At 44.5% G+C, this 11110-nt stretch overlaps 1 protein-coding gene across 1 annotated transcript; it reads right to left on the bottom strand.

The window, feature by feature from the left end:
* Positions 1–216: 216 nt before the first annotated feature.
* Positions 217–9781, bottom strand: C3H3orf80 (chromosome 3 C3orf80 homolog). Its single transcript, XM_003310072.5, has one exon. The coding sequence runs from the start codon at positions 2801–2803 to the stop codon at positions 2060–2062; it is 744 nt and encodes a 247-aa protein (XP_003310120.1). The 5' UTR covers positions 2804–9781; the 3' UTR covers positions 217–2059.
* Positions 9782–11110: the final 1329 nt, after the last annotated feature.

Below are 11110 nucleotides of genomic sequence, written 5' to 3'. Positions count from 1 at the left end.
GGTGAGTAGTATTGATAGCCACATATAACAAAAATACATGGTATTTGAGTAACATTAATATGTGATTATCTATATAATGTAATTAAATTTTGTACCATTCTCAACTGATATAGCCTCAACTCCTGATACTTTTGTCAATTCACAGCTCAAATTGCTTTAAATGACAAATAGACATATTTCATATTTTGATACACTACCATATAGCCACACATCTGATAAAATTTGCACAGAGAAAAGATTTTAATGTTTTGCTATTTTTTAATACACTTCAAATGATTTTTCTTTAGTCACAAGGTCATTAGTTTTTAGAAGTTTAAAGTAAACCATTTTCTTTTATTACAATTCAGACATTTAAAAAATTCTCAGAACTGTCAGACTTTTTCAACCAGCCTTTAAAAATTTAATTAAATAATTTTCTTCAATACAAGTCAGATATTTTAAGATTTTTCAGGAGCATCAGACTCCTTCAATCAGAAGAACAATGTTCTAAAAACATGTATGAGATCCACGTGTGTAATCGTTCTTGATATAACAACATTCACCTTTTCCCAAGCAGAGAAACCTTTCGTATTTTTCCTTCTCCTTTCAGGTGAATGACAAACTGTAATAACAATATTATAAACAATGTGTATATAGTACATGGACAATATGCATATGTACATTACACACAATGTATTAAAATATGTTATATTATCTTTTACTTTTAAAGGGCATGTCACAGAACAGGAAACTGATACAATGACACTTGTTTCTTAAGAGAAGCTGATTGAATCCTTCTGTAGCACATTACTGCACAATTAATGGCTTTAAACGAAAGTTACAAGTCGTAAGTTCTTATGTTTTGGATCATGTTGTGGAATGTATTCCAAATGAAAAACGGAGGAGAAAGTGCACAACATCATATGCTTCATGGTATGGCATATACATGTCAATTATTTTTACATATAACTATGTGATGAATGATACAATTAAAAGCTATACTACATAATGCATACAGTTATTATTATAAAAAGTTATATATTATGCCACAGTACTAAAAATAAAATATATTCTTCTCAAATAGTGAAAATAAGATATCCTTCATGTTTTTTATGTCACATATACTTCCTCGTTTGACCATACCTGTTTTTCTTTTTTAATGAAATAATTTAATGAATTATTAAACAATAATGACAGAGTATGGGCAATTTCCTGACCATTAATGGCCTACAAAAAGTGATAAGACGATTACCTTGTCGTGAATTTGCTGAAATACCCTCCTGTTGCGTTCAATGCATGGTAAAAATATTAGAATAAAAGACAAATAAATATAAATACCTTCTCAGTTATTGAACAATCAAAAGTCCAGCCGAATGGATATACATGGTTGCTGTTCCCTGAGTAGGTACAGCAGCTAACCTTGTATCACAGGTGTCCCCCCTAGCCCACTCCCCGCACTCCACCTAATTGTGAAACACCAGCTGTGACTATTTGCTCGATCAGGAAGACACTGAGGGATTTTGGGGGGTCTGCCGCATGGCAGCGATTTCATCATAACCAAGTGGCGCTCTCCCACACCCACGTGCAGCAGTCCCCGGTCGCGGCTGGTCCTCAACGGCTCCTCGCCCTCTGCCCACCCTGGGAGACCTGTCCAGGCGGCAGGTAGGGAAAGGAGTGGAACTGCGGTCCTTTCCCTTCAGCCCTAAAGAAGACCGCCCTTCTCTCGACGCACCAAAGGGCTCACGTGTTCTCTTTGACTAGGGAAGCAGGCACTTACTAGTGAACCACAATACGAGGCAAGGCAGAGGGCAGGGACGTCCTTCGAAGGTGCGCTGGAGGGTCGCCTGCTGCCGCCGCACCCGCCGCGCGTGCCCCACGTTTCTTTGAACGGAATGAAACGCAGAGAAACATAAGATCCCGGGAGAACGCGAGGGAGACGAGTGACCCCAACCCAGTCGCGGGGTGCCGGGCAGTTAGGCCAGGGTGCCAGATAAGGTCTGAGGCAGTTGGCGGCGGCACCCCGGCCGTTGCTTGCCACCCGCAGCCCCCAGCCCTGCACCAGCAGCCGATCCCCCAGCGCTCAGATAAGGGGGTAGCGGCCCTCGCCGCCGTCGGGCTCCGCGGCGACCCCGCCTCGAGGGCGGCCAAGCACCGACACTGGCAGCACGACCTCCCCGGGGCTGAGCTGCTGCAGCCGCATGGACTCCTCGTAGGTGGGCAGATACTTGACCTCCTCGTAGCTGGGCAGCTGCAGGAAGACCGGCGACACTACACGCATCTCGTGCTCTGAGGCGCAGGAGGGGTCCGAGCGCCCGCCGCCTCCCCGGCCCCGGCCGCCGCCGCCACTGTCCAGCAGTGAGTCCTGAGAGCCGGCTGCCGCCTCGTCGCGCAGCAGAGCGGGCGAGTCGTCGTCGTCGTCGGGCGGCCCCGCGCCCCCCAGCGGTCCGGCGCCCCCCGGAGGCCCGGGCCGCTGTCCCGGGCGCGCCTGGCCGCGCGGGTACCTGCGTGGACTGGGGCAGATGATGCGCTGCAGGAAATAGCCGATGGCGAAGAGCACCAGCAGGATGAGTAGCCCGGAGAGCTTTCGGACGAACCAGCCCACGTTGTCCAGGAAGGCGTGCAGCGGCAGCTTGCAGCAGCGCACCGCCGTGGCGTTGGTCGCGTCGCAGCAGCGCTCCCGCTCGCCGCACGCCAGCTCAGCGCAGCCCCCGCCGCCCCGCGAGGGCGCCACCAGCGCCAGCGCCAGCAGTAGCAGCAGCGGCAGCAGAGGCGGCGGCGCCGGAGCCACCGACAGGCCCTCGGCAGTGACCCCGGGTCCCCACATGGCCCGCGCAGACCTCGGCTAACGTCCGGGACGGGAGGCTGGGGAGTCCGTCCGCCCTCGCGTCCGTCGGCCCCTCCCCGGCGCTCCGCTCGGGTCCCGCGCGCGCCGCCTCCCGCGCCTCAGCTACCTGCGGCCGGAGCAGTCCTCACTTGGCCACGCTTGGGCGGGAGGAGGAGCCCGCGGCGCGCGGAGGCTGCGGGAGGCGGCTGCTACTCGCGGCCCAAGCAGCTTCCCGAGCTTCTGACCTTAACCTCTCGCGCCCAACCGCCCGGGCCGGGTGCAAGGCTTCCGGAGCCTCCCTAAATGGCAGAGGCAGCCCGCGCGGGGCTGCCATGGGCATCTTGGCCCCGGCCGGCCGCGTTTTTCCTCCCTCGCCTTGTCGCTCTCTGGGACTGGAAGGGTTAACGCTCTGCTCTCAGCCCGGGAGCCCCTTGATCTTGATTAATTCAGCCTTCGCGCTTAGGCCCGCCAGACGGGCGGGGGCTCTCGCTCGCGTAGGTGTCTCCGTTTTAAATGATTGGATTTCCCCAGGAATGTTATTTAAATTGACTTGCGACTGGGATTCGCTTACCATCTTTCTTGTGATCTTCCGATTAAAAATAGATGATGGCCATTAATGGCTAGTGCAGTACCCACTGCTGTCCCAGAGTTTGGGGGTGGGGGGTGGAGACCGGCGGATATTTCTGCTTGCAGGCAGGTCCAGGGAGCTAGGAACCCGGGATTCCCAGGAAACCTCCAGAACAGGTAGAGAATTTCTCGTAGAGGGACAGGTCAGGGTACCACAGAGGTAGCCCCAGAGGGACAGGGAAGCGCTCTGTCAAGGTGACCTTAGTTGATTAAGGAGAAGTGAGGGGACGCATATTTTCCCAGTGGCTCATCCGACAAGCCCCCACTGAGTCCGAAGCACAGAGCAAAGATTTGGGTTGCCGGGCTGAAAGGAGACCCCTCCTTGAGCATAAATAACACATCGGTGAAATGTCTAAGGAGGTTACAAGTGATTGGCAACGTTCTTGAGCATTGATTTGCGCCTAAACGGTCTTTTTCAAGATTATTCTTGTTCGCAAAGTTTGACTTTAAAGGAAGTCTACGCTCCCAGTTAACATGGAACAGGGTTTACCTTGCCTTGGTTGTCACCATTCTCTGGGGAAGCCCGGTAGGGCACACAGCACACGTAAGGGGCGACAGTTACCGCGGTCCCTGACTGGCAGGCACATCTACATGGTGTAGTTAAGCTCTACCCCCGTGGTGGATAGAGCCATACCACGGGGAAGCCAAGAGCTTGCCACTTTTGTTAAGGCAGACTGCAGTAGACAATCATTCCCTCACCCCTTAAACACGAGGACCCCTTGAAGAGAAACCAAAGGGAAAATTCCATAGTCACAGAGAGAAAAACGGTAAAAGCAAAGGAACAATATGCAGACAAGATTCAACCGAGGATCAGATAAAAGCAAAGATTTCTCCCTGAGTAAGTCATCGTATGTCTCCGTAACAAAGTGATGATGGAACAAGAAGGTTGGCAATGGTGGTTTGATTGAGACAGGTCATTGCTCAGCCTAAATGAAACATTTTAAACATATCTGTTGCTGTGAACACCTTACTTTGCCTCACACTCTAAAATGATCCTTTCTACTCACAGAGAAGCTTCTAAGTGTTACGGAGACAAGATATGATATGGTATGTAACGCTTACTTGAGCACAGGTCCCTTTTTTCCCAGGTTCTTAAAAAGCCACATTTGTTATGAGCTCTTTATAGGGAGGCATATTACCTATTTTGCAAAGCCTGATTGACAATGGATTTCAAATTGTAGTAAAATCATAGGATGAAAATGATTCATTTTAATACAGTGAATTTTTTTTTTTTTTTTTTTTTTTAGAATCTCACTCTGTCACTTGGGCTTGAGTGCAGTGGCACAGTCTTGGCTCACTGCAACCTCTGCCTCCTGGGTTCAAGTGATTCTCCTGCCTCAGCCTCCTGAGTAGCTGGGATTACAGGCGTGCACCACTACACCCGGCTAATTTTTGTATTTTTAGTAGAGATGCGGTTGCGCCATGTTGGCTGGGCTGGTTTTTGAACTCCTGACCTCAAGTGATCCATTCACCTCGGCCTCCTAAAGTGCTAGAATTACAGGCGTGAGCCACCACACCTGGCCAGAAAATTGTATTCTTTCATTCACCCATTCGTTTGCTAAATTTACATTGAACGTTTTCTATGTTTAGGGAACTCGGCTAGATGCTCATTGTAACAGAAAAATACTGACTCCTCCTCAGCATGGAGTAAACCCAGGTCTGCACTCCCAGCTTCAACTAAATGGAGTAAGAGATTGCACAGAAGGCAACAAATGGCAGTTTCCTCTTCTATCATGACTTGTTCTTTCTCTCCCAAAGGAAAAATAAAATTAGTGAATTTCAAACAATTTCAGGAATGAAGGCAGTTCATAGCTTGAGATAGGCTTTGAATATGAAATAGAAAAAATATAAACCCTCTTTGGGTTTTGATTATCTGAGTTTTTGGGATTTCTTCCAGTAGTAGCAGGAGCAGTGGCAAAAGTAAAGGGGGTTATATGGCTGATGACACATAAGAGAAAGTCCCCTGCTCATTGCTATTTTGAAATTACTAAGCAGCATTTAAATGGTTTCATTTCTATCTACCTTTAAATAGTTAGAATTTGCAGAATATTAGGTAGGACACAGTAGAAGAACAACATAGATTGTATATAGTATCATCCATTCAAGACCCTCTACAGAAATTGGCACCTCTTTATTTCTTCTCTGATCTCTCAGTTTCACTTAATTCATCTCTATTTGCAATGTAATTTATTGTGTACAATATTTCAAAGGAAAGAATAGAAACCTTATAGCTTTAAAAGCCCCAGAAAAGACACAATCTTCATTACTCAGCATCCTTATTCTTTTCTTCAGATTCAACACACAAATAAATGGGGTAGATTGAGCTGCCAGAAAATCAAATTCAAGCCACTTAGAGAGGAAGATGGAATTTAATGATATGTTTCATAGAATGACCACAGTGCAAAAATTAAAACCTTATTTTGTTAAAAAAAAAATTGCACCAAATGTGTTAAGTGAGAACAAGAGAGAGTGAGAGAAAAAAACCCAACACGTGGTGGGAGGGGACTCACCTTTTTCCCAAAAGCATAGTCTTAATGATAAAGATTAAGAACTTAAACTTCTTTACCATACTGTAGAGCTTGAATGATAGTTTTGAACATTTTCTCTTCCTGATTTATTTGCATTCACACCATATGAATGCAAATTAGCCATACTTTTCAACTTTCTGGAACAGAAGAAAGTAAACAGAACACAGCAAAACTGGCTGCTATTTTACCTGTGTCTCTGGGAGCTGTGTTGATAGCTTCAGAAAGACTTAGTGGCTCCATCATACAACCTTCTGTTCTATCACATGACACAGGCCCAGAAGGAAGTTTTTCTCTGATGTCTGCTGACTGTTGCTTGTGCCTTCAAGCCTGAGAAGTGATGGCTCTGCCCTTTTCATGTCCCTCCTTCAAAACATCTAGGCACAGGTAGTTGGGACCTTGTAAACTGTCTAGTCCTTAGGGACCCCTTATTCAGGATGTGCAACACCTGAATACTACCTTACTACTAAATTATTATAATTGATTTCTTAACCTCCTCATTGTATGATTTCCCTCCACTTGCACGTCTTTCCTGAGCAACAGTAAATTACGAGGCTTATTGTAAATAGCGTATATTTGCATGAATATACCTCCCTAGAAATGATGTAAGATCTGAGATAATCTGCTTTGGAGATCTTTTCAGATCGTATTTCTTTCATCACTCATTCAATAAATATTTAATGAGGGCCCACTTTGAGCTAGGCATTCTGCTCCACTCTGAGGATACTATGAAATCAAACGGTTCTTTGTCCTCAGGGAGCTTATTAGGGGAGGGGGAAAAGAACAACAGTCAAACAGTCAAAATAATGAACTGATCATTCCAATGATCAATGCATACACTGGAGGAGTGCAGGATGCTCTGAGTTTTTGCACTGGACATGATCTGGATTGGGTTAGGGCAGTGGCATTGGGTGGAAAAACGTCCCTAAGAAAGACCTCCTTAAAAAGGACAACAAGGGGAAGCAAAAAAGGGGTCCTCTGGGCAGAGGAATCATCATGGACACGAGTCTCCGAGGTAGAAAGACACTTCATGTATCATCTCTTATGATTGAGGCAAAACTTGTATAATTTCTATCCCAACAATTTTGACTCTGCTGCTAGATTAGCTTTATGTAGAGTCAAGCCACCTCTGCTGCCATCCAACTTTAAAACCAAACCTCATTCTCTGCAGTGGTCTAACAGGCTGTGTGGTTGTACTTATCTTTGTACTTGGTCCTGCCCGGTTTCTCCTTGGAGACCAGGAAAGTTCTAGTGACATTTCCTGTTATTTCCACCTCCACACCCCAGACTCAGAGTGGAGTTCAGATTTCCCCTTTCAACTTTATGAGTTGGTAGCTGGCTGACAAAAGGCTTCTGCAAGCCAAATGCTTGAAGAAGGGGAAAAGTCCAAGTGGAATGCTTTGTATCTTTTGTCCAAATTAGGAGCAGAAGGAAATAGAAAGCTTTCTCTCAAGCTTGAAGTTAGAAACAAAAGGTTGAGTAATTCCAGGCCCTTATAAAAATAATATCTATGTTTATATTTGGCCTTTTAGCTTTTCAGAGAACTTCCACATGCATTGATTTTTTTTTCCTCCTTACTACATTTCTGTGAGGTGGGTTGAAGTTATTATTATCCCTTTTCACCAATGAAGATAGGCTAAAACAGCGAAATCAAAGGGCAAATTAGTGGTGGTGCTAACACTGGAATCCAAGGCTTATAACTCCAAATCTAGTTAAAAACAGTGGGTTGGCATCTCACTCCCTTACTGATTTGAGCTGGACAGGCCAAAGGGATCGCTGTGGCGGGAGTCACCTGATTTCCCTTAGACAACTCCTGGTGCATCATGAGGCCAGTTCTAAGGAAAATAGCTGGGAGTTAACCTGGACTGTATTCTGGACCACAAATACAAGATTCTTCTGAGGAAATAAAACTTTTATTTCTGCCATTTTGTGGCCACTTTTGTAAACCATTAATAATGGTCTAGGTGAGGCCAGCTATTTTTGTATGCATTTCTGCAAACAAAAAATAAATTTCCCTCCTTCATTACATTTGATCTTTACCCATGAACTAAGTTATCTAATGCTCATCAATATAAAATAAGAAATACTTGGCAAAATAAGGACACATTGGGTTCTAAAACACAAATAAATGCAGTATTATTTATCAATAATTTAAACTTCTATATTTAAATTCTTGCTTTATTACAATTATCAGTTAATTTCTTGTGGCAACCTTGTAGAAGAGATTGATACCTTTCACATTATTGCTGATGACATAAAAACTAAACCATAAGTGTTATGAGAAATATTTAGTGAGGCCATGAAGATCTGAAATTAGAATTCCAGTTATGTCAGCTGAATGAATTTCTTTCTCACTCATGTTTTTTAAAAATGGTCAGATTGTTCAAGTTAGAATATACCTGTTAGTAAGCTGTTGTACCAGCCAAACACTTGCATCGGCAGAAAAATCACATAGCATGAAATTATTTTATAAGATGAAATAATTTTTTAAGGTGAAGCATTTTATGCTCCATTATTTTAATCTGAAACTAGTAATGTACTCTTTGTCTCCCTTTCATTACAAGGAAAAATTGCTTGTCAATAGCTCCTTCTGAATATTTTCTGTAAACCTGGATGGAGCGGGAGATGACTGTTCCTGCTCAACAGGCCAGACTTTATACTTATAGGGCAACAGGCTAATGGCATTGACTCTGAGCTTGCCGTTAGTCCCTGGGCAGCAGGGCTGTGGTCCATCTACCCAGCATCCTGCTTCTAACATTAAATGAAATGGGATAACCATCTTCCAAGACACCTGTCTTAAAACTTTTGAATATACCCTAAATATCTAAATTCTGCTTAACAATTTTCATTGTAGATTTATCCAACTATGAATTTCAAAGGGTCCTTTGGGGTATAATCCTAGTCTTTACTTTCACCTTTCTTTCCTACGCTTTTCCTTTGTGCATCCTTTGCTTCAATAAATGACTACCTGATATGGCTGTTTAAGATGCCTGCTTTAGAGATGTTCTCCCTTCCCTTTCGCTGTGCCCTCCACCAGGAATTATCTTTTCCCATCTCTGTTGGTCAAAACTATGCAAAATACAGCTCCAATGACAGCTCCTCTCCAAAATCTACCATCTACTGTTTGTGGCAATTCTCATTTTTAAAATTTTATTTTAATAGCGATGTGGTCTCACTACATTGCCCAGGAGGGTCTCAAACTCCTGAGCTCAAGTGATCCTCCCACCTTGGCCTCCCAAAGTGCTGAGATTACAGGCATGAGCCACCATGCCTGGCTGCAAATCTCATTTACTACCTCATATTTCAGGTAGTTATGTACACATCTTGGCCTTAGGACTTTTAGAAATAAGCTTATGGTGGCAGGCTTTGTGTGTGTGTCTCTGCAGCACGGTGGCTTTCCATCTCTTTGAATACTAGACTTTGGGAGGCTCTCTTGAAGGGTTCACCTGGACCTATGTTGCCTTCCACCCACTGCTATGTTGTTGTTTGAATGCAATGCCTCACTGTCTGCCTGTGTTCCATCAGAAATTCATAAAACAATGCTCTCAAATGTTTCTGTAAGCACGTTTCCCTAGCCCCTACTTGCTGTTAGAACGTTCTTCTTACCTCCCGCAGCAAGATTTATCTCACTGAACTCAAGTCACAAGACGTGCAACATTCACCATTCTGTCTAACAGGCATCACTTACATGTATGGGACTCAGCAGGGACAAAATGAATGCAGCACACCTGTGAAGAGCTTACAGGATTCCAGAATGCCATAGCCATATCATCCAGGAGCCTCTACCAACTTATACATAATAGGTGCTGAATACATTTTTGTAGAATTAATTTACCTAAGTTTATGAATCTATTTATGTTTTCAATATATACTCCTCTTTTGAGTAACAATTCCATGGTTTTGCTACTTGCTGGATGAATCATTTTACTTATGTATTCTTTCAAGCATAAAGAGGATTTTCCCCTTGTTATAGTGACTTGGGCTTTAGAGAAATGGACTGTATTTACTATGAGATTTGCCTTCTGAGGTCCATATGCTCCAGCTACTTGAAGAGAGAATGTCTACCTTTTTTTTTTTTTTTTTTTTTTTTTTTTGACAGCGTCTCGCTCTGTTGCTCAGGCTGGAATGCAATGGTGTGATCTCTGCTCACTGCAACCTCTACCTCCTGGGCTCAGGCGACCCTCCCACCTCAGCCTGCTGAGTAGCTAGGACTATAGGCATGTGCCACCACATCCTGCTAATTTTTTCTTTTTTATTTTTGGTAAAGACAGGGTTTCACCATGTTGCCCAGCTGGTCTGTTCCTGAGCTCAAGCAATCTGCCCACTTTGGCCTCCCAAATTGCTGGGATTATAGGAGTGAGCCATTGCTCCTGGCCAAAATTTCCACTTTTGTAGTGTTAGTGTGTGAGCCAGTCTTGGGTGTTTTTGCTTTTGGATTTCGTTCTCAACCTTTTACAGCTCTGCCCTGTATCACAGGAGAGCTGATCCCTGGAGGATGCATTTCCCTGTTGGTGAAATTCTGGCAGAGTTCAGTCAGTGGGAGATTGGAAGGAAGATAAAGGGTGAAGCCAGGGTGGGGACACTGGCAGCTCCTCCGCGGCTCCTATTGAGGCCTGCTGTGGCTCCAGCTGCTGTCAGTCAATTCCCCTGCCTCCCCAGGCTCCCATAAGACCACCTCCTCCTTCCTACTATTACCAGTCTCCAGGCTGTCTCACCATTTTCTGGGAGATTCTTAGCACTTCCTGCATAAACAGTTTCTTGTATGAAATTTCTCTCTGTTTAAAAATTCAGAATGGGTCATTTTCCTGGTTGGACCCTTGATTGATGCAGTTTGCCTGAACCATTTTCACCAGCACTAGGATGCAAAGATAACGAATTATGTGATTCCACTGATCCTACCGATTGAGCAGTGTTAATCCCCTCTAAAGCTTAAGACTGGTCCCATTTCTCCCAACCATGGATGTGGAAAGGTGACCCTAACTGCTGGTGACAGTAAATGGTGTTAGTGCCAGCCATGTGATCTTGGACAATTAATCACTGGATCTGCATTTTCTTGTCTATGAAATAAAGGGTATAATAATACCTACCTTCCATTGTGAGGATTAAATGAATGAATACATATAAAGTGCTTAGAACTTTGGCATATAGTGAGCTC

The sequence above is a fragment of the Pan troglodytes genome, chromosome 2, assembly GCF_028858775.2.
Source record: "Pan troglodytes isolate AG18354 chromosome 2, NHGRI_mPanTro3-v2.0_pri, whole genome shotgun sequence".
Classification (NCBI taxonomy): Eukaryota; Metazoa; Chordata; class Mammalia; order Primates; family Hominidae; genus Pan; species Pan troglodytes.
The sequence above is the reverse complement of the archived record's forward strand: the minus strand, read 5'-3'. Positions and strand labels throughout refer to the sequence as shown.

Bases quoted from the DNA above. Each gene is read 5' to 3' on its own strand.
- C3H3orf80 (XM_003310072.5), bottom strand. From the start codon at position 2,803: ATGTGGGGACCCGGGGTCACTGCCGAGGGCCTGTCGGTGGCTCCGGCG.